The 22,404-nt window shown below is 41.0% G+C and overlaps 1 protein-coding gene across 1 annotated transcript in view; it reads left to right on the top strand.

Annotated features, from left to right (window-relative positions):
- Arhgef28 (Rho guanine nucleotide exchange factor 28) overlaps window positions 1–22,404 on the top strand; it is a 248,065-nt gene that overhangs the window by 122,372 nt on the left and 103,289 nt on the right. The window contains exon 9 of the mRNA XM_077795966.1: window positions 21,033–21,154. Within this exon, the coding sequence (XP_077652092.1) occupies window positions 21,033–21,154 (122 nt within the window). The remainder of the gene's footprint in view (window positions 1–21,032; window positions 21,155–22,404) is intronic.

Below are 22,404 nucleotides of genomic sequence, written 5' to 3'. Positions count from 1 at the left end.
TCTTATCATTTGCATTTTATGAATGCTGCCTCCCATGTTGATGCCATCTGAGAAGTTCTGCCCCGGACTCTGCTGTCTCTACTATTAGAGTTTCCTGACCACTTTGTCACTTTTCTGACCAACTTAGTAAACAAGATAGGAACCCTGTATTATCTTTGTTCTGACTGCCATTTAATCAAAAACATGTCTCCTTTCCCATAGCACCAGAAAAATATAATGTTTATCACTCCTATTGCTTTAGTGAAGCAAAGATCTGCAAAACCACCACCACTGATTCAGGATGAGGAATGAAGTATTTCTAATCTCTCAAAGTTTTCATCAGATAAAAATATACTGATCCAGCACTGTTATTGAGTTTGGTGATTGTCCACAACAATGGAGGTCCCCTTTCTTTGGTCTGCAGACATCTTGGGAGCAGCTGAGGGCCTGTGGAACTGTGCACACCCCAAGTACGATCTGGAGCGTCAAAGAACATTGCGTTTTCTCTACTCATAACTGTGGTTCTTTTTACATATGTAGATATTGTTGTAGTAAACAAAACAAATCTATTTTAAACACTCAACCAGAGTTATTGTAGTAGCTTTTTGTCAAAATGTATGTTTGTAATCAGCAGACGCTATAAATACTTTAGCTGTCATGTAAAGGTTTTTCACCACATATTGTGACCCATTTGTATAAATCACTCATTCATTTAACAAAATGCCTGCAATATCTCAGCGACTATATTAGGCTCTAAAATAGACACAATGTAAAAACTCACAAGATTTTGTTATTTTCTTATTGATGATCCATGTGAATTAAGACTCTCTCACTGGACATAAGGCTTGAGAGTAATTTATAATTGTGTCCAGCTGATTAAGGAGAATATGTAATTATTCCTCAAGTGAAAGGCCACATAATTTCTTTTTATTTACTTGCAATGCTTGCAACAATATTCCAGTTTTACTTTGTTCTAGATGTATGATTATGTAGCAAACCATATAACATCATAGTAGTGATTTACATAATTCTGATTTTTTATTTGAATTTGAACTTAGGGGGTCTCTCCCCTTTCTCCTCTGAGTTCTTTACTCTCCTCCAACCCCATGGGTCAGAATTAGCTACCACAGAGCAGGCCTTGCAGCACAGCATAATAGTGCCAACAATTTGGGAAATAAAGTGAAGAGTTGAATGTTACCTAAGACACATACTATTGTGTTCCCAGTTGGCAGAACTAAATGGATCCTCATATCAATGCCAGTGTCCTTTAGTGTCTTTGGGCATCACACAGCCTTATTAAACACAGTGCAACAAAATACTTCTTGCTGTACTCTTACTGAGAGAAGTACTCAAAAGAGACTCCCTTTTTTGCTCTGTGCATCTTGGCCGCTATGCTTGGTCTTATTCCAGTCACGCGTATCTATGTGCCTGTAGAAGTAGGGAAGTAAGTTTGAGCCATGCCATGATTTATGGGAAGGCAGTAATGGGCTTCTACCGAATGCTAATCACAGCAGAGTGCTCAGGGAGACTGTATAAGAAGTGCTGGTTTGCAGCAAATTGGTGACTAGTTCTATTGAGATGGACTGAAAGTTTAGATGGGAGCTATTAAGGCATCCAAATCCTTATGACTGACAGACAAACTTGGTGAGAAATCAGGAAAATACCCCATTTGTGCTAAACAATAGTAGATAACTTTGCACAAATCTAATGGAATGAGTTACAATTCTACACACAAGTTAAAGCCTCCAGACCACGTTAGCATTACAAGCACTGGGAGCGGGGATTGTTAAGTGAATTAGCAGAGCTGTTTTGGCTCTCAGATCCAAAAAGCTGCCCAAGCTGCCCAAGCTGCCCGTGTGAATGAATAGACTGCTCTGGAGGGAGTCTCCCGGTCTGATGGCCTTCATTTGCCTGTGGATCATGCTTTCTGGCTGTCCACACACATAAACCTCAACCTTTATCTCACACCACACAGGGCGGCTTTTCCGAGAAATGATACTCTAGCTCCCGAGCAAAACAAGCAGCTGTATTTGGAGGCTTTTCTCGAATCCCAGGCGGCTCTTTCAACCCCTGCTTACCTTCCTTCTGCATTTTCATTTCCAGCAACAAGAAGAGGGGAGTTAATGATTCATTTGCTCCCAATGACCTTTTGAATAACTGGACTGTGAAGTATCAGCGAGACTCTTGGTCCCCCCTCTCTCCCCCTTTCACTTTCCTGGTTTGGCTTTAATATTTACAGCCTCCTTGTTGGTCTACATGCCTGAACGCCCGAGGGAAGCAAAACATTTATTGCCTCTCCCTCCCTGCGTTCGGGAGCTGTTTCATCCAGCCTCATTCCTTCCTTTGACATCACCGGGGAGGCTTGCCTCCTGGCTGGCAGGAGCTCTTCCTGAGTCTGTTCATTTCACCAAAACAAAAGCATGGATTCTGACTCGGACTCACCTTTTAACTACTCCTGGCCTTCCTTCCCCAAAATGAAGATTCGGCGAAGGGCATCCAAACAAGGTAGATCGCAGGATCTTTTGTGTTTTCCCCCAGCCAAGCTGGACGTCTTCATATGCTTACCTTTCTTTTCCTCATTTCTTTGCCAGCCTGTTTTCGGATGAAGTTCATGTTTATACACGTCCTTCTAAAACTCTTGCTGTAGAGATACTGTACAGTTAGACTTCGGAGGTAAACCTACTTTTTCCCCCTTATCTTCCTTTCACTTTAAATCTACCTTTGTATTATTATCCATGTATAATCCCCCCTCCCCCTTAAAAGGAAGATTAGTGCAAGGTAAATGTTTTGGAGTCATATAATCAGAATTACCTTGGAGTTACCTTGACAGTAAAGAGTCATGTTGATTTAAGCATGTCTAGCTTTTGTGAGATTTGAAAAGAACTATGCATGGGCTTTTACTTACTTATTTATTTTAGTTTTCAGGTATGTGTTAACTTAAAAAAATTTAAAGAACTATGCATGCTTTTACTTACTTATTTTAGTTTTCAGGAGTGTGTTAACTTAAAAAAATGTGTGACTAAAAATGCTAATTTATTGATTTTTAGATGTGATAAGTAAGGAAGGGATTTGGCAAAAATAATTTCAATAAGGAAATTATTTTTATATGTTTATCTCCATGGAATATAGCCATGTACAATAGGTTTATTAAAAATAGTACCAAGTAAGCAAAATCATTTACTGCCAAAGGAAAAAGAGTGATTTATCTGCTGGATGATGAATAATGGAATGGGCTTACCTGGTTTATTCCTTTTTACTTGCCACGACTGAGTAACATGGGCCTTGGGCAAGTTGGTATTTGTCCACAGTGGAGGTGCCTGAGTAACTGCTCCACTATCCTTGGCTGGGAGTCATAGGTGGCAATTTTTGCCTTCTGAGGCTTAAAAAAAAAAAAAAAGTAGTGAGTAACCCTTCCTATCTTTTGTCCTGTGCAGGAAATTGTGTGGTTACGTTTTAACTCAAGGAGAAAAGGAATATTTTCATGAACTTATGAGCAGAAGAGATGTGTCTTGAAAGCAGGTTGTCCCTGCAGCCCTGGCCTTTGGGAGCTAACTAGTTCTGGAGTCTATTCTGTAGGGACAGGTTGCCCCATGCTATTCCCAGAGGAGGATAGACTCTTGCAGTCATCAGTACACTGGTTAGCTTCAAGGATCTTCTTCCTCCCTTCTAAACTAAAATGGAGGCGTTTGCTGTTCCACTGAGACAAAGGCCAAGAAACGAGATGAGTTGACTGTCCAGGGGTGATAGGTGTTTGGAGCTTCCCATGCCGTTCTGCTGCTGTCCTGGAAATGCTATCATTGGAGACCTTAATAGTTTGTATTCAACAAACTCTTTATTTATTTATTTATTTTTTTGTTATCCTGTTTTAAAAATTAACTTTTGTACCTAAGAGTTTTTTTTTCTATTTTATACTCTTGTATTGATTTTATAGATATCCTAAAAAAAAGGGATTTAAAAAATTCAACGTGAAAGCCTATAAATCTTTAGGGGATATGATCAGATCAAAGGGGCATGATGCGTGCAAGTTACCACAAATGATTCTGGGAGAAATAAACCCACAAGAAAGCTGTCCTGTCCTTGTAAAAAGCAAGCTTGTACACAATAGGAGATGAAGTAAAATGTTAACAAGAGGTAAGTCTGGGTAGAGAGTGTTTGGTTTTCTTTGTGCATTTTTTTTTTTAGCTTTTCAAATTTGAAATTACTTCCAAATAGTAATTTTTTTTCATTTTTTATTGGCTCTAAGTAGTAATTTTTTTTAAAAGGTTTTAACTTATTTCCTAAAGGAGAGATACACTAAGGCCCTAATATTTCAGAGTGTATCATGTGAGTTGTGGTGCATCGAAAGCTTCTCGAGGACAGGAACCACATGTGAGACTACTACATCTCTGGTGCCAAGTCTTGCCTGGTTGTGGGGTATGATATGCTATATTGATTTTCATAATTAGGTTGTCCACCTGCCTTATTGGATGCCTATGTTGTTGGGGGGTTCAGGCATCCAAACAACCTGGAGGGATGAAAACTTCATGATTGGAGGCCAGGGAGAGCCTAGGGAATGGATTAATCATGCTCTTGCTTTAAATCCAGGCTTGGAGCATGGCCAGTTTGAGCTATAACAGAAAGTCATAGCATAGCTATGTATAAATTAATCCTGATTCAAGTGAAAGCAGGTATCTCAGATATGAAAATTATTAACTCTTTGCCACTAGTAAACAGAAGATAAGTGAAAATAAGGTAGATTGGTAGCTGAGAGTTGGGGATTGTTAGGCTGTGTATCACCCTTCCTGTCTTTACTAAATGATGGCGGCCTAGTTGTGAAGAGAGGGATTGGCCTTTTTTACGTCAGCTGGACAGAGTCCCAGAACTGTAAACTCCTAGAGCCAAAAGGGCCATAGAGACAACCTCTCTCAACCACTTCTTTTTCCCGATGAGGACATCAGGACTGAAAGAGGTGAATGGATGGAATTATCCATTTGTTCAAAATGCACTTCCAGAGTGCCAAGCCTGTCTTAGGGGGTGGTGTGAAGTGCTGATTCTGGTAGATGCTATCCCTGCTTCCAGGGGTCTTTGTGTTGGGACTGTATTCCACATTTCCCAGAACCCAGGCAGAAACACCCCCTAAAATCTGTTTTTTTCAGTTCAATGGCCAGTTTATGAAGAACTGTGCTCTCTTAACTCTTACAGGCTGATGCAAATATTTTTGTCAGTCTTCAAAAGTAAGGTGGCTTGGACTTCATCCTCATTTTCTCCTTCCTTTCCTATGAGCACCAATAGCACTCTTAGAAATAGGCACCAGTCACTTGGGAAACCATGAAGGATGATTTGGGATCTCCAAGTTTCTGTGCTAATAACAAGCCTTCTTGTAGTTGATCAGAAATATGCTCTTATTTTTTTTTTTTCTCTTACTATTCGTACCTGGTCCCTGCTCTCCTTGTTAGTACTCCCTTTGCTCTGACACCCCCTCCCATCCTTGTTTTCTGTTTTTTGATGGATACACAGACACAGCCACATTATTGGTTTGTTTAGAGAGTGATGTGAAAATGTAGACAGAGGATTTGGTAATAAGAGGAAAACCCAACAAACCATATTTCCACTAAAAAAAAAAATGTAGCTGGTACTTTTTCATCTTCTTGCCTTCAGGGGGAAAGAGAAAAGGATGCAGCTTAGAAGCAGGTTGTCTGGAAGTGCCTGGCATCTCAAGGGTGGGCAGTGAAAGCTGCAAAAGCTGATGTGACCAGAAAGTTCTCCTGGGGTTCTCAGGAGGTACCCTGGGTCATTCTGTGGGCAGCCCCAGGACAGGCTGTTCTGGGAGCCCAGTGGTTAATGATTGGAGTGGGCCAGAATCCACAACCGTTCTGCTTCAAGGGCTCCTGGAATGCCTGGATTTTTGTTTTTTTGGTTTAATAGGAGATTCGAGCAAAAAAAAAATGTTTATTAATGTTATTAATCAAAGATTTAAAAATAGAGGGATTGGACCTCACTGAAGGCTCTGATAATTTATCATTCAATCTTTAAAGTGCATATTTTAGCGTAAGCCATCAGGCCCTCGGAAATGTTGACATGTTCTGTTCTTGGTGTCTTCTGTTCACTTAGGCAACCTCTCCCACTCTCTGCGGCTCCAGCTCATATGCCTCTCGAATGATGTAAAGTATGAAGAAGTGCTTTCCTCCCTTTTTTCCTTTTTGCGGGTGCAAATCCAGTCCACAGCTGCCTACAGAGGCCATGTGTATCAGAAATTGTGAACCTCTTGGGAAGCATAGGTGACACTAATTTTCTGTAGTCATAGCCAAAATAACTACGATGGTGTGACACTTTATTAATCACAACAACTACTTTTTTACTGAGCTATAACACGTGTTTGATATTTAATGATGTCTGCTTCTGAAAATAACTAACTCTGTAATACAGACATTATCTGTTTCATAGATGAAGAAACTGAGGCTTAGAGAGTGCCATAATTTGAATATGGTGTGTGTCCCCCAAAGGGTTCACATGTTGGAAGTTTGGTCCCCATTGTGGTACTGTTAAGAGGTGGGCCTGATGGCAAATCATTAGGTCATTGGAGACACTGCCCTTGGAAAGGATTGATGTAGTTCCTGTGGGGGCCTGGTTAGTTCTCTAGAGAAGGCATACATAAAAGAGCAAGACTAGCTCCTTGCTGTCCTCTGTCTTCTTGTCTTCTGAGGATTTCTCCTTCTTCCACACATTTCTGCCATGACATCCATTTCCATGATCTGACAAAACCAGGGGGCCTTCCAGAGCTGGTGCTATGCTCTTTGGATCTTAAGCCTTCCAAACTATGAGCTAAGTAAACTTTTTTCTTTCTAAATTGCCTAACCTCAGATATTTTGCTATAGCAACAGAAAATGGACTAATATTGAGAATTTTAAAATTATTCCCAAGGCCATACCAGGAAATGCAGAGAACAAGGAATAGCAGAATAAGGAAGGAAAATGAATGAAAGAATGACATATGAATCAAGTGTTTTCCATATGTGTTATCTTGTAAAAGACCTGAATGTTAGATGTAATTGTGACCTTCCTTCATTTATAGGTTGGGTCTCTGAGGCTCAGAAAAGAGAAATGAGTTATTCCATGTTACAGCCAATAAGTAGCAGAACCAGGCCTAGAACCAGGGCACTGGACTTAAGAGGTTTTGATCTTCCCAGTATGTTTTGCCATCACTTAATAGAGATAAGGGATGGTGAAGTTCAATGAGCTGCCACCTTGGGGTCCAAAGATGTCACTATGTCTCACTGTCATAGTTCTTCATCTTCTTTGTGAATCTTTTACTAGGAAGAGAGGTGGCAGAGGAAACTCTAGGGGAGCAAGATGTGAGGGCTGATTATGGTCCAGGAGACGTCCCCCTACACACAGATGTGCTACTTACATCACTGATGGACAGAGGCCTGGAGAGAGGATGAATTGAGAAAAGAGGCGGGAGAGAGTCCTTTCCAGAACCTAGAAGTCTCCAGTTTTTGTCCAGGACAGATAAGGTTGCAGTCAGGTGGAGTGTGCTGGGAATGGAGTTGAGGAGCCTGAGGCCACTGTTATGGTTTCTCTGTGTTACCCAGGCTGATCTTGAACTCCTGGCTCAAGTGATCCTCCTTCTTCAGACTTGGCTTGTTTGGGCTTTTTATTTATTTACCTTTTTTTAAAATTAGCTCATTTAGTGTTTGCAAGGCAGGTACCTAATCTGAAAAAATAACCCTCAACACAGTAAATATTTAGAGGTCTAATGATGTTTCAAGAATTTTAATGATCATTTTTAAAGGTGAGTTATTTTTAATCTCATGGGCTTACTTGTTGTTTTCCTCTTTCCCTTTCTCCCTTTTCCTGAAGTTTCATTGACTACACACATGCACACAGGTGTGTAACCGTGTGTGTGTGTGTGTGTGTGTGTGTGTGTGTGTGTGTGTGTGGTGTGTGTGTCCCCAACTCAGAAATTCCCCAGAGGAGTTCCTGAATGCCATAGAAGGAATGAGTCATTATAGAAAACCTCATTAAGGAAGAGAGACATTTTCGTAAAGGTGACATAACCTGCTAAGATTTCTTTGGCTCTCAATGAAGATAAAGTTGAACCTCATACAGAGCCGTTTCAGTTCCAGACTCTGCCTCGGGGACCCAGTTTGTCAGCAGAGAAGAGACCCATCGAGAGCCCTTTGCCCTACCACACAGCCATGTATCCCTCGTGATTCCCATTAGTTAAACAAATACTTTACCAAAAATTTTTTAAAGTGATCCCCCCCACCCCGCACCCTTTTTGTTTCTGGCTAGCCCAAATTCTTGGGCAAGATATCTTCTCCATTAATCCCTTCAGGGGGAAAGGCGACAGTACTACAGTGTATCGTCCTCATGTTCAGGGGACTTCTCTCTCTCATTCTTTGTTTTGGGGAAGGACAAAGTTTCCTATTTAGAAATGTTGATTACATAAGCTAGACAAGGATTAAGTTCCATAGGAGAGATTAGGAAAAATTTCAGTAAAATTTCAAGGTGGAGAGACCAGTTTGAGATGGAAGGCATCGTGAAAGGGGTGTCAGTTTATTAACCTGTAGTGACCTGGTGGGCTTTTAACAGGTAGGATGGTCCCTCTAAGCAAATGGGCAGTCAGGCATATAGATATCACATTGAAGGAAAAGAGCCTGGTGGTTTGGACTGCTGATTCATGAGGACATGGAAATGTAGTGTGATGCCACATGTTGCCTGGGCCTGGACAGTGACTTTGGTCTGCTTAGCGTCCTTCTCCTTGTGAACAACAAGCACCTTCTTTATGGGGTGTCTCTTCCATTGCTCTGGTTACAAGTCCAAATGATGCTGCCACTATTTCATGTGGCCTTGCCTTCCTGAGTGCAGTGGGATGGGCATACTATCCAGAATGGACCAATCATAGCACTCTTCCCACCTGGCCACAGGGATTAGCCCGGGAGTCACACATGGCCCAAACAGCCAATCAGAATCCTTCCTTGGGATTTTTCCAATTCAAGTTTGGAGGCATCTGTCTTTCCTCTTGAATGGCAATTGCAGAAGGATGGGAGTAGAAGTCATTAACTGGAAGAAAATAGTCTGTTCTTGGAAGAAATATGTGAATGAACAAAGAGAAACAGATGGGTGGCTTCCAGGCTCCTGATCTAGTCTCTGAGGCTCTGGTGGCTGCCCAGGTTCCAATTCTTAGCCCTTGGATGTCAAGTCCATTCAGTTCTGTGAGTATCCACCATATATCTTCAAGAAATATCTTTCTTCCTTTTTTTTTATTTTTGTTTTAGCAAATTTAGATGTTTCTCCCACTTCCAACTAGAAATCCTCAAATTGTCCTTTAGGATGTCGATTGAGGGTCCTTCATTTAGAAGGTCTCCTGAATTCTCTCAGAGGTCAACACTGTACCCTTCGTGCCACTCTGCCTCGTGTATATTTTAGGATAGCCCTTCTCATCGGTATCACAGCTATTATTTAACTCTATACCTTAAGAGACTGAGTTCCTTGAAAGTGGAGGCTGGCCCACTTGTTTCCACATCTCCAATGCCTGGATCACAGAAGGCAGGCAGTAAATATTACAATTATATTTCAATATTTTTTTAAAAATATTGACCCATACTATAGCCAGATACGGTTTATTTTGTCAACAGTCTATCTTATTTTCATGAAGTCCTGCCCTGTAGACAATGGGATGGGAAGGGTAAAGAGTATATTTTACTTTATTTATATAAATGTATTTATATAAATATTTATACAGAAAACCTGGGTCTGATGAATAATGTAAGCAGTCATTTTTGATTACCACTTAGTGTCTTTAAGCAAAATGTTGAGCATCTCAGATTTCTTCTCTCTATCCTCTTCCTTGCCAAGTGGGTATAAAATGTGATTTCTTGGTGTGGGTAGAGGGCAGTTGGCAGTGGCAGGGGGCCCAATCCCTGATTGAAACATTGTTTTCTGGGTCCTTCTGGGCACTGCTGCAGACTGACTGGCCTGGGCTCTTCCCCAAGGTATGACCACATTGTTGCTGGCTGCCCTGGCATTTGTGACCAAGATCTGTGGTTAGGATCCTCCCACTGGTGTTGGTGAGGACCTGGTGATTCTCCTTCTGACTTCACTCTGACTTAGCCTCCTTTTGGCATCATCCTGGTTTTATACTCCAGAACATTGGAATCTTGGCCCCTGGCCACTGGCCCAGATGCATCTTCCAGAAATATCTGCTATAAGGTCTCTTTCTTTGCACTATGTTGGGCCTGGGTGCTCAACTCAGCCACTGTTTTCTCCTCTGCAAGGCCTTTGGGACCTTAGGGAATCCATTTTCACCACTTGGGAAACTGAGAGCAGCCAGGGAAGGGGGAACCTGGTCTTGCTCTCTGACCTTGCTCTCCCATCTGGTGTGCATGGTGTGGTTGTTGTCATAATGAAAGAGGGCAGCCTGTGAGGTCATCTCCTTCAGAGCTCCAGATGGAAACAGGAAATGCCTACCCCTTTGCAAAGTGACCCCCAGCCTATCTCATACTGCTCCCAGCCACCATCCATGACCATGGAAACCCCTCATTATGAATTCTAACAAATCCCATATCCAACTCTCTCTCATGTCCGTCTTACCAAGAGGTGCCCCAGAGTTGCTCAGGATAATGAAACAGGATTCGGGGATTCAGTGGAATGTTTATCAACCAGAACAAACCCAGTACAACTTGGAGGAATGCTAGGCAGTACTTGACAGTCATCATTCAAAATGTTCTTATCGAAGACACAAAACAATAAGTGAAATAATTTATATTTCCAAGGACAAGTCTTCGTTTTTGCCAGCACAGTTCCTTGTGCATAGTAGAACTCAATTACTTTTGAGGATATTTGGGAGGAACAAAAACACATAGGGCTCTAGAGACGAGCACTGGAGAATGAAAGTTCCTTCTGATTTTTAAAATAAATAAAGTCACTATTGGGTACCAGCATCTTTCCATAAATTATGCAAGATTTGAATTATTCATCGATTTCCTTGTGATGATGACATATGGGGACATCTTCCTCATCAGTTTGTTTACATTTTTTTGGAGGGACTTGAAATGGCCTTGCTCTCTGAGGGCCTTTGGTTCTCTCCTGGTATTACTATAATGTGTTAGTTTCCACCCTTCTCTGCTTGCTGAGTTTTCCCTTTATGTAGACTAATTTGCTTTAGGCCTTGGAGAATTGCATCAAGAAGGAAAGGAACTGCTGGTTAAATGTGATCACACCAAATCCACACACTACACAGGACTGAATATCTACCTGATTGCTTGGAAGAAGCAAGGGCAGACACAAGTCATTAACGCACCTGAGAGTCCTTTCTCAAACGTAAACGTAGGTACTCTTGAAGGCGACTTTGTACTACTGTAATCAGGAATGGGGACTTGGAAGGATTTGGGGGAAATCATGTTGCCCTCCGAGGACTGTTTTCTTTCCCCATTCACCTTCCCTCTGTGCCTCCCGTGTAATTGTGATGGAAAAGTCTTGCTTTCTTAAAAAATTTTGATACTTGGATCTTTCAAAACACCAGAATAGGACTTTTATTTAGAGCCTGATTTTAGAGATCAAAGTTGTAGTTGTTATTGAGAAGGGGATTTTAAACATCTGTTCCAACTCTGCTGGGGAAACAAACCACTCTTGCCTCTGGAATCCATTGGCTTCTGTTATCAGCCATCACTGCTGTTAACAGGACTTTTCTGAGAGGCTTGACCTCCCCCCAGGGCATTTATTTATTTATTTATTTATTTATTTATTTATTTATTTATTCATTCATTCATTCATTTAATAGGATCCCAGGAAGAAGAGGTAAGAGGGAGCACCAGGCATTTGGATGGATGTTAGAGACTCTCTAACAGAGGCTCCTGGGTTCTCCTAGACACCTCTTGGTGTAAACTAAAACCTACAGGGTGACTTCAGCTTAATGTGACCCACAGGAAATTCCTGGGCTAAGAATAATTTTGGAATTTGGATGGATCCTCTCTGTAACCTCAGGTCTAACTCAGAAGAGTGAGGCCAAGAGATTTTCCAGGCCAAGATTAATACTGGGAAAATCTTAAGAGAAACTTAGAAGAGGAATAGTCAAGGAGATAAACTGCAGTTTGCTTCTGGAAATGTTCACTTTCATTTCTTCTGGATCACACTAAGACCATGAGAAGAGGCTTTCTGTATATTTCAAAACTTGAGAAAGGTCCCTTAAATTGGAAAGTCCGAGAGACAGTGTACTGCAGTGACCAAGGATGGGATTGGTCTCTGTTAGCACTGGGCTTCTGTCCTAATTCAATCCCTATTTTCCCTGGGCCTAAACTTTCTTATCTATAAAATGAACATGAAAACACTTATCTGGTTATGGAGAATACAGTTGGCTGATGGTTCAAACAATGCTGTATACTCACAGGGAGAACATTTCCATTTAATACATGTACATGTATGTTCTCTGCTTTAGTTGACTTACTCATAACCTAGTATTTGGCATGAAATTACATTGTTGTTCTTTTTTTTAACCTTTATTTATTTTTATGTGGTGCTGAGGATTGAACCCAGTGCCTCACACATGCCAGGCAAGTGTTTTACCACTGAGCCACAACCCCAACCTCATAGCTGTTCTCTGACACAGAAAGCACATTTTAAAATTGCTTTTCATTATCTTATTTTAGATGGGAAGATGATTTTTTTCTGGATTTTTTTTAAAGTCTAGGAATGGTAGATCATAAAATGTTGGATATAAAGGCCACCAGATCACCTGACTTCTTAGTTTATCATTCCAGTCTTTTCTCCGCAGTACTTTGAATGCGCTGTCATTAAACAAAACAAAATTATATAGTTACTGTTTTGTGAATATTTTCTCAGCAGGATTCATGCTGTCATCCCCTGGCAGCAAGTGACTAGGGTGAATAATACCACAGGCCCAGGAAGTAGGCAGACACACCTAGGTACAAATCACACTGTAACACGTTAACGGAGCCTCTTAATGAGAAAATACCAGACATTGCTCGAATTCCATTTTCTTTGTTTCCAAATATGATACACAGAAATCCCAATTATTAAACACTGTACTCAGACCCTCCTTGGGGGGTACCTCTGTAGAGCTGCCATATTTGTGTATGACCTTGAGAAAGTACATAAAGGGCTCCAAGTTTCCTCATCTGTACAATGAAGTAATAAACAGTACAGCTTCAAAGGGTTGTTTTGAGGATCCAATGAGTGAATACATGTAAGTTTTAAGTGCCTAGTTCATTAAAAGCGCATTGATGTGAGCTATAATAGTAGTGGCATCTGGCACAGTTGTCCCCTATGGGACAGGTGTTTGATACATTCCGACTCTTGTGGTATCTCATATCTTGCTCCTTCTTTCTCTCTTTGAAAGTGCGTTTTTCCATCTTTCCCCCAGTGCCTTTATTTTGCAAATCTATTTGTTCCATTTTTCCTCTGGTAAGAGGGTACCTATATGATATTTTAAAGAAAGCGATTGGACGGTGATATTCTTGGGCCGTGCATAGCACAGGGTACAGGAAGTTGGTGAGATACACGTGGTTCTGTGCCATCTGTTTCTGCATCAGACCCAACCAGAAAGTCGCCTATTCCCCCGCCAGGAGGAGCCAAGGAAATCTCACCACCAGAGTGTGGCAGCTGACAGAGGGGAAAATGCAGAAGCAGCAGAAGGAAGACTCTCGCAGGAGAAGGAGAGCCTCCTGGCCATGTAGAGGAATAGGCTCTACCTCCTGGGACCTCTTGGGAATACACAGGGATGTGCTTTCAGGACGTTTTTAAGAGTCATCATTGGGGGATGAGCATCCTGGGCTGGCAATCAGTAGACTCTCAGTAAATATGAAAAAAAAAAAGAAGAATGAATAAATGAATGAAATTTTAAAAAGTGCCACTCCCTCACATCCTGGAGTAGAGCAAGACCAGCTGGGCAAAGTCCAAGGAAACCTCCAAAATCTGAGAAAACATTTCAGACCAGGGGAGAACATCTCTTAGTTGTATCCTAGTTGTACAAATGTCTGTTCTTTTCTAAGAAGAAATTATTCATTTCTTCTGTGAGTATTTGTTGAATATCTACTTGTATCCTGCATGGTTATAAGACACTGGAAATATAGTACAGAAAACTTTCAAAGCTATTGTTCTAAGGGGACTTCCATTCTGATGGAAGAAAATGGACAATATATGATAAAAGTGTAATGTGCTAGGTGATGGTAAGTGGTGTAGGAGAAATAAAGCAGAGCTTAGGGAGTTATCATTTTATATATACTGGTCATTTACATGATGCCTCTTTGATATGACAACATTTGAACAGAAACCTTAAGAAAGCAGGGTATCCAGATATCCAGGGGAAGAGCAGTGCTGGTAGAGGGGAGTGGCAAGTGCAAATGGCTTGAGGCACAGGACAGCACAGAGGCCAGTGAGGCTGGAGTAGAGGAGTGGGCAGGACTTCAGGGAGGTTAAGTGGGGATGGAGGAGACACAGTGTGTGAGGCACAGTAGGTCCTAATAAAGTCTGGCTTTTACTCAGGATGAGATAGGAAGCAATTTCCTTTGTAAAAGGACTGCTGTGTCTATGTTGTGGAGAATAGTCTGTGGAGGGAAGACCATAGACTAGAAGCAGAGAGACCAGCTGGGACACTCCTGCAGTAATCTAGGAAGGAGATGCTGGTGGCTGGCCCTGGGGTAGCAGTGGAGGTGATGAGAAAAGATTAATTCTGAATCTTAGTTGTGAAAGGAAGAGATAAACCAAGGGTGAGTCCAAGGAAAGCCACAGGACTATGTCCTAGAGAAGCATGGAAACCTGGGAGAAGTGGACGGTCCTGTCTGATTTGGACCAGTTATGCTGGGCATGGCTGTCGGGAGACTGGGGGGAGATGTTGAGGAGAGAGTTGTCATTCGAGAGAGGTCTGGAGTGAAGACCTGAGAGTCCTCACCGCACGATGTCACGGGATGCCCTGTTGTCAGATGACCCAGGAAATGAGTGGACCGAGGGGAGGTTGGAGGATTGACCCTAGAGCAATGTGACCTGCCTAAATCTGGATAGCCAGTTGTAGAAAGGCCAATGGGTGAAAGGACCTAGGGACAGCAGTGTCCTGGAGGCTGAGGGCAGGAAGGGAGGCATGGTAGGTCCGAGAGGGTGAGGCAGAACTGGGGATGAGCTCTAGCATAGGAAGACAGTAGGGACCACGATGGACACTGTTTCAGTAGAGCGAAGGAACCCAGAAGGCTTACCCTTTGCCAAACGGGGGTCCTTCTGCCACACTCAGAAAGTTCTAGGTTCAGAACAAAACCTGATGAATGAGCGAGCAAGTGAGTGAATAAAACCCATCTGCCCAGCCATAGTGAAGAGATCTGTGGGTTGAGAGGCGTTCACCTGACTTTGGCAGGTGAGAGCTTGGCACCCAGAGTGGGCCAGACCAGGCCAAGGGCAGGTTCGCCGAAGGCTGCCCAGGCCGGGTTTGATCATGTCTGGGCGTGGGTCTCTTACATAACCTTCAAGTAGGCCACAGTTACCTGCAGCCACCAGGCCCTGAGCTTCTGGAGGGAGACCTGGATCTCACCAGACATCCATCAGGTGGCAGAGGTGTGGGAGGGGGGAGGGGGAGGACTAGGCTGTTAACTGTTTCCTGCCAGATTTGGAGGAGTCCTAAGGGCCAGAGAGAAGGAGGCATCTGCAGCTTCCTTCCCTGCCCCCTTCCAGGAGCCCACTCCCCTTCTTCCTCTGCGTGAAGCATGTTCATGCTCAGCGTTGCTCGTGTCCCCTAACTAGAGCATCCAGCACCCCAAAGAAGTGAAGTGCTGGCCAACCCTTGTAGAGTTCCCAGGATCACATGACAAAGCAGCAGTGGGAGAGGGAGAGCTGCAGGCCGGGCAGCCGCTGTTTGTCCTGCAGGGAGACGCTGGCCCAGTCCACTCCTGGTTAGAACATCTTAGCTCCTGAAATCCTCCCTTTGTTCTGGAGAGGCTGGCTGGGGTTATGGGACTTTTGTCTTTGTGCTGCAGTTATAATCCCTCCCCTTTTGTGAGATCTCATCCTTGAGTCGCTGGAGGGAAATCCTGGATCCCGGCAGGTGAAGGCTTTTCTTTTCTATTCACATTTATGTTTTTCAGTTGCCTGATCTAGGACGACAGACTTGGCAAAAGGTCTTAACATGAGTTAGGACTGAAATAAAAGTCAGAGCATTTTTAAATGTTCTTGGTGTAGCAAATGGAATGTTCGGCGCATTCCAGTCGCCTTGAGTTGTTTTAAAAGATATAAAGTGATCGCCAAGGACAATATTACTTTTTTTTAATAAGAATCAAAAGTGGGGTAGAGAGAGAAAAGGGGAGGGGAGGGGAGGGGAGGGGAGGGGAGGGGGGATAGTAGACAATAGGACAGACAGCAGAATACATCAGACACTAGAAAGGCAATATGTCAATCAATGGAAGGGTAACTGATGTGATACAGCAATTTGTATACGGGGTAAAAGCGGGAGTTCATAATCCACTTGAATCAAACCATGTAATATGATGTATTAAGAACTATGTAATGTTATGAACGACCAATAAAAAAAAAAAAAAGAATCAAAAGTGCACAACCACATTTACTTGTATGATAGTCACAAGCATTTACATAATGCTTACTGTGCATCAGGTTCTATTCTAATCGCTTGAAATATTTGCTCATTTGATCCTCACAACAGTTCTATGGGATAAATATATTATTGTCCTTATTTTACAGAGCAGGAAATGGAGACACAGAGGCCAAGTAACTTGCTCAAGGTCACACAGCTAATAGGTGGTGGAGACTAAACCCAGATAATCTGGCTTTAAAGCCCGTGTTCTTTGCTACTATAATGTTCTACCCTTTACTAATTTAAAATCTGTAGTTGCTTGGATGGGAGTTGAGCTTTAATCATTGTTATACTGTTTTTGAAATATGGGATTACTGCATATTAGAAATTAATGCTATTAGCAACACTATAAAGCTAACTTTTTACTAAAAATAGGTTTACATGACAGCAGTTATTTAAGACAAATACGTGACATTCTTAAGCAAAATATTTTTATATGTTCATTGAAAAAGAACCAGAAGGACATTTTGGGGGAGGGTGAGGTCAATGGTTTTCTGCTTAATTTACTACTAAAGTAGTTACATATGGAAGCAATAAAGTCATATTTCTTGAAAACCTTAAAAAAGATTTTTTTTTTTAAGGTAAAGCACCATAACTTTTCCTTTGGTCTGAAACACAGAAAAACAATTAGCCACTTAAATAGATGTAATCGGTGTTTATTTGGAAGTCCTCTTGAAGGCTCCTTTTCTTTTCACAATCTCATTCTGCTGGTTTAAGCCCAATTATTTGCAGTGACTTGTGTTGAGTGGATGAAGTATCATGGTCCTGTTAGCCTGTGTCACTTTCTGGTCTGTCAGTCTTCTGGATCCTGTGACCTTGAGGTGCCCTTTAACAAGTACAAGTGATGGATATTCCAGGGAGATGTTCAAATTTATTAAAATTAGCTGTGCTAATTTGCAGCAAGTGACCCAACTAAATCCACATGGCAGGTTATGAGTGACAGAAGTAGAGAGAAGATAGAGATTTTCCCTCCTCACTGCCGTATTATAATCGTGTAAAGTCATGTCCCTCCTCCCCCAAATCAGGACTTACTGCCACATCAGAGTCATTGCCTGAGAGACAGGATCATGATTCCATCTAGGCTAGTTTTTCAAAGTGTAGGGTAAACTCTTCTGGAAACTATCTATCATGGAGATGAACAATCTAGCACTACCTGACATCAAATCCGGTACTGGGACAGGAATTTTCTTTTGATCATTCTGGTGATTGAAGGAGAGCATCTCAGTTTAGTACTTCTGCATCTTGAACACGTCTTGAATCCTTCAGAACCTCCCTTATAACCAAGAAAGAACAGATCTCTCAGATTCCCAGCTTAGACAGAAAACGGTGTTCAGACTTTAATTTCATGATTTACTTTTCACTGATTTTAGTATGTGAATTCCATTCTACTTTTGACAAGGAAGAGTGGTTTTCTGTTTATAGTAGGGATAGGCATTTCTTTCAAATAATTTTATTTAAAGAATAAAGATAAGTCAATCTGAAGAAAAGTACTGAAGAGCAGAATCATGTAGGTGATAGGTTTGCTATGGTAAAATTGTGAATTTGGTAGATTTGTTATGCAAATTTTTGTTATACTGTGACCAAATTACCTGACACAAACAACTTGAAGGAGGAAAGGTTTATTTTGGCACAAGGTTCCAGAGGATTCAGTCCACAATTGGCCAGTTGCATTGCAGAAACATCATGGCAGAAGAAAACTGTTCCTCGTGGAAGCTGGGAAGGGGCGGGGGAAGAGAGAGAGAGAGAGAGAGAGAGAGAGAGAGAGAGAGAGAGAGAGAGAAGCCAGGGACAAGATACAGTCCCCAAAGCCATGCTCCCAATAATCTACTTCCTCCAGCCACACCCCACCTGCCTACAGTTACCTCTTGTTAGTCCATTCATATTATTAATTCAGCAAATACATTAATCCAGTGATGAGGTTATAACTCTCATAATTCCATATTTTCACCTCTGAACATTACTGCATTGCCTAATGCATGAGCCTTTGTGGGTACATTTCAGATCTGAACTGTAATAGTAGAGGATTACCAAGATTTTGGGAATTGTTGTTCTAAGATTTGTTTGGAAATTGAGAATTTTCAGATCTTTTTGACAAGATGCTTGTATATTGTGTGTGATATGAGTGATGGTGGTGCAACCCATCATCAAGCATGATAATATTTCCATGGCAAGATGTGTGAGTGTTCATCCCAAGTGGAGTAAATAAAGAGTACATCTGAGCTCAGGTCAGATTTCAGCACCAAATATGTTTCCGAATGAAACTGATGAAAAAGTTTTGATTTTTCAAGATTTCAGAATTGCAGCTGAGATATTGTAGACCTGGCTTTGTAATAAATTATAAAATTTTCTTTAACCTTAATCAAATCAATCATGCAGAAAATAAATTTGACCCAAGCGTGGACAAAGTACCCAGATTCTACCTCCTCTGAATTTCTTTTACTGCTTGAGCATGATCTCCTGATAGATTCTGCTGTGCCACACAGGGCAGATAGATTTGTTTATGAAGGAAAATTGCATCCCCAAGTATCTCTTACCTATGTACATGAAAACACCAGTAAATTCTGCTCCTATTCATCCCTGAAGTAAGTGGTCAGAGTTTTTGGACACTACATTTTCTTTGTTCATTAAGAGCATGTCTTTTGCATCACTTGGCAATGCATTTAATGCACCATACAATTTGGGGTAATATTTCATTATATGCTGTATTTTTAAAAATGAAAACCATCCATTTCTTGGAATCATTTTGTTCAATATCGTGTTAGTTCTTAGGTCAGTCTAGTTATCAACAAAATTTTAATTTGGCAGTGATTAAAAAGGAGAATGAACAGTCCCCCAGATGTGATGGCAGAAATACCAGGTGTTTTACAGTTGGTGAAAATATGACACTGTAGAGCAGTTAAGCTGGATTAATCACACTTCAGAGGGCTGTGTTGAATCACTTATGGTTGTTTGTAAAACATTCTGTAAAATGACAAATGAGCAAGTATTTTCTGACTCCAGAATGCATTGGAAGCATTTTGTCAAGTTCGTAATTTATAACCTTTGGAACCTACCTTGCTTTTCTTTTGTGTAATCAGAATCAAAACATATGTAATTGATCATAAAGGTTGTACTTGTGAATTATTTTTGGACTTCGTATATTATATACCTAGCTGTTCAATTAAGTTAATTAAATATTATGTTATGGACGTAAGAAGAAACTATTTTGCTTTGTATATTTTCTCAAGGCTTAATAAAACCTCACTTTGGTGTTCTGTGGGAAAGAGGTAGTTTTGGATTTGGAATCCAAAGCCAAGCCATTTGATTTGTACAATCCATATATCTTTGTAACTTTTATATCATCTAGGACTTTCTCATGAAAGAGTAGATTTTTTTTTGCTTGTTGTATATCAGTCTAACAGTTGTTAATCTTTTTAAAACAATTCCTGATCCACTCCCACGGGCTCCAGCATTTCTAATGGCTTACTGGCAGTACCATCCCCTTTGTACTCATTCAAGAAAACTTACTGGAATGTGAATGAGAATGACCACTGTTGAGGATGGAACATTGAATCTCCTTATAAATGTCATTTACAGGTATCAGTATCCTGTTATTATACCACACAGTGCAATTAGTATTAATGACCTTATACCTTGCACTGAACATGGTTTAAAATCAACATTTATGATAGTGACAGGAATAGTAGTGACACATGATATTAATTGAGCACTTTGTGTCTGAACTTCATGTGTCTGAACTCTTTTCATCCTCATAACCCTACTAGGAGGAAAGCATGATAATAATCTACTTTTATGGATGAAGAAATTTGGTGAATATCTCTTGAGTTTTATAAATAAACCAAAGTCACAGGAAACAAGGCCTTTTGGATCTCCTATGTTTTGTCACTTTCAATTATTTGTTCCCTACAAATATGATAATGTGTCAGCTCTCTCTCTGGGACACAACTTTGAGCCACCTCATCTAATTGGAGCAAATCTGGGGACACGGAAGCAAGCACAAACATTTCTGTAACTGAAACAGGAGGGAAACTTTATATCAGAGACTCTGCACTCCCTTGAGCTGCCCAGAGCCAGAGCTGCTGGGCCTTGTTCTCTGTGTGTACTCGTAGGCAGTCACTGGCCCTGAGCCTGTCATTTTACCCAAGAAGCACAAGAATATGTCCAATGCTTTCATTTCATTGATGAAGGCAACTAGAATTTAATCTGTTAAAATTGATGGCAAATATTTAATTGATTTCAATAGTGCTTAAAGTGGGCAAATATTTAGTTATCTAGAACTATTCATTCTACAAGAAGGTTCTAGATAACTGAGAAGATTTGAGTACAGAACAGATTTTTGTGTAGATCTTAAGATGTGAAGACAGCAAAATGCCATCTTAAAAAATGCACTCCTAATTTTTTCTCCTTATGGTTTGACCAAGAAGGTAAAGCTTGACAAAGTAAATTCCTCCGACTTTATCTGTTCTGTTTTCATTTCCCTCTAGATCGCTCCTTTGATGCCCTCAAAACATCCAAGCACTCCCCGACTTTCCTTGAGGCAGGCCGGCTTTCCCACATGCTGAATGGGGGTGATGAAGTCTATGCTAACTGCATGGTGATAGATCAGGTAAGGCATGCCTGATAACCCAGGGTGCATCTGTACCTCTTTCCACAACTTGAGCCTGTGAGAAATACGTGCAGCATCATCGTGTTTCTTTGAAAAACTTCCGCCTCAGAGCTGCCTTGGCAACGTAGCTGTGAGATTTTGTTTTAGGAACATTCAACTTAGGTTCTTATTTCAGAACACAACACATCTGACCTCACTGAAAAGCACTGGAAGGGAGGGGTCTTGAGACACTGGAAAATGAGAAAAGTGTGAGAGCTCTTTACTGGGGCCAAAGGATGACACAACAATGGGTCACCAACATTTTTTGTATGGCTTTTCGATAAACAGGGCATGGATGACTTGATTAGGCAGTATTTGTATTGAAATCTAGGAATCACTAATGAGCAAGCGCTTGGTTCCAGCCTGGTATGACACGGTCACTTATAGAACTATAGTATCAAAATAAAATGGTATCACATTACAGAGAAACTGGAACCTTTCAGAATTTTCTACCAATTCCCTGAAAGAGACTTGCTGGGCGCAGTGGCACACGTAGGAGGCTGAGACAGGAGGATTTTTTGCGAGTTCAAAGCCAGTCTCAGCAAAAGTGAGGTGCTAAGCAACTCAGTGAGACCCTGTATCTAATAAAATACAAAATTGGGCTGGGGATGTGGCTCAGTGGTTCACTGTCCCTGAGTTCAATCCCTGGTACACCCCAACCCTCACAAAAAAAAAAAAAAAATCTCATAAAGGCAGAGGGTTTGAACGTGCCAGGTGTCTACTAACATTTTTTTGTTTCTCTAGCTCAGTGATCTTCAAATTTTGTGTTTATAAAAATTAAAATGTAGTTGTAGAACTGGAGATTTCTACATATTATTATTTATAGGAGATAGAACGGATTTTCATGGATAATTTAGACAACAATTTTTTCCTTTTCCACTGAATTTAAAACCTAAATATGATATGTACCATATTATATCAATTGGGCAATGATGTATTTTACCTTTCTTATTAATGTTATGTATTTTACATTATTAATGTTTTCTTTGATATGAACTTTTTTCCTGTTTAATTGATCAGCCCTTAGTTGTATAGCTCTGCTCATTTTCTCTAGTATTATAAACATTGTTACAACAAATGCATAGTATGAATGACATAGGTTGAATGGAATTCAAAATGACATAGAAACCAATAAATCAGAATAACAACAGTTGTCTTGGTGTAAACCAGCTGCATGTCAGCTCTCATTATAAAAATCTAGATTGGAACAT

The sequence above is a fragment of the Urocitellus parryii genome, chromosome 1 (genome assembly GCF_045843805.1).
Source record: "Urocitellus parryii isolate mUroPar1 chromosome 1, mUroPar1.hap1, whole genome shotgun sequence".
Classification (NCBI taxonomy): domain Eukaryota; kingdom Metazoa; phylum Chordata; class Mammalia; order Rodentia; family Sciuridae; genus Urocitellus; species Urocitellus parryii.
Note: the sequence above shows the minus strand (reverse complement) of the source record. Positions and strands in the feature narration are given on the sequence as shown.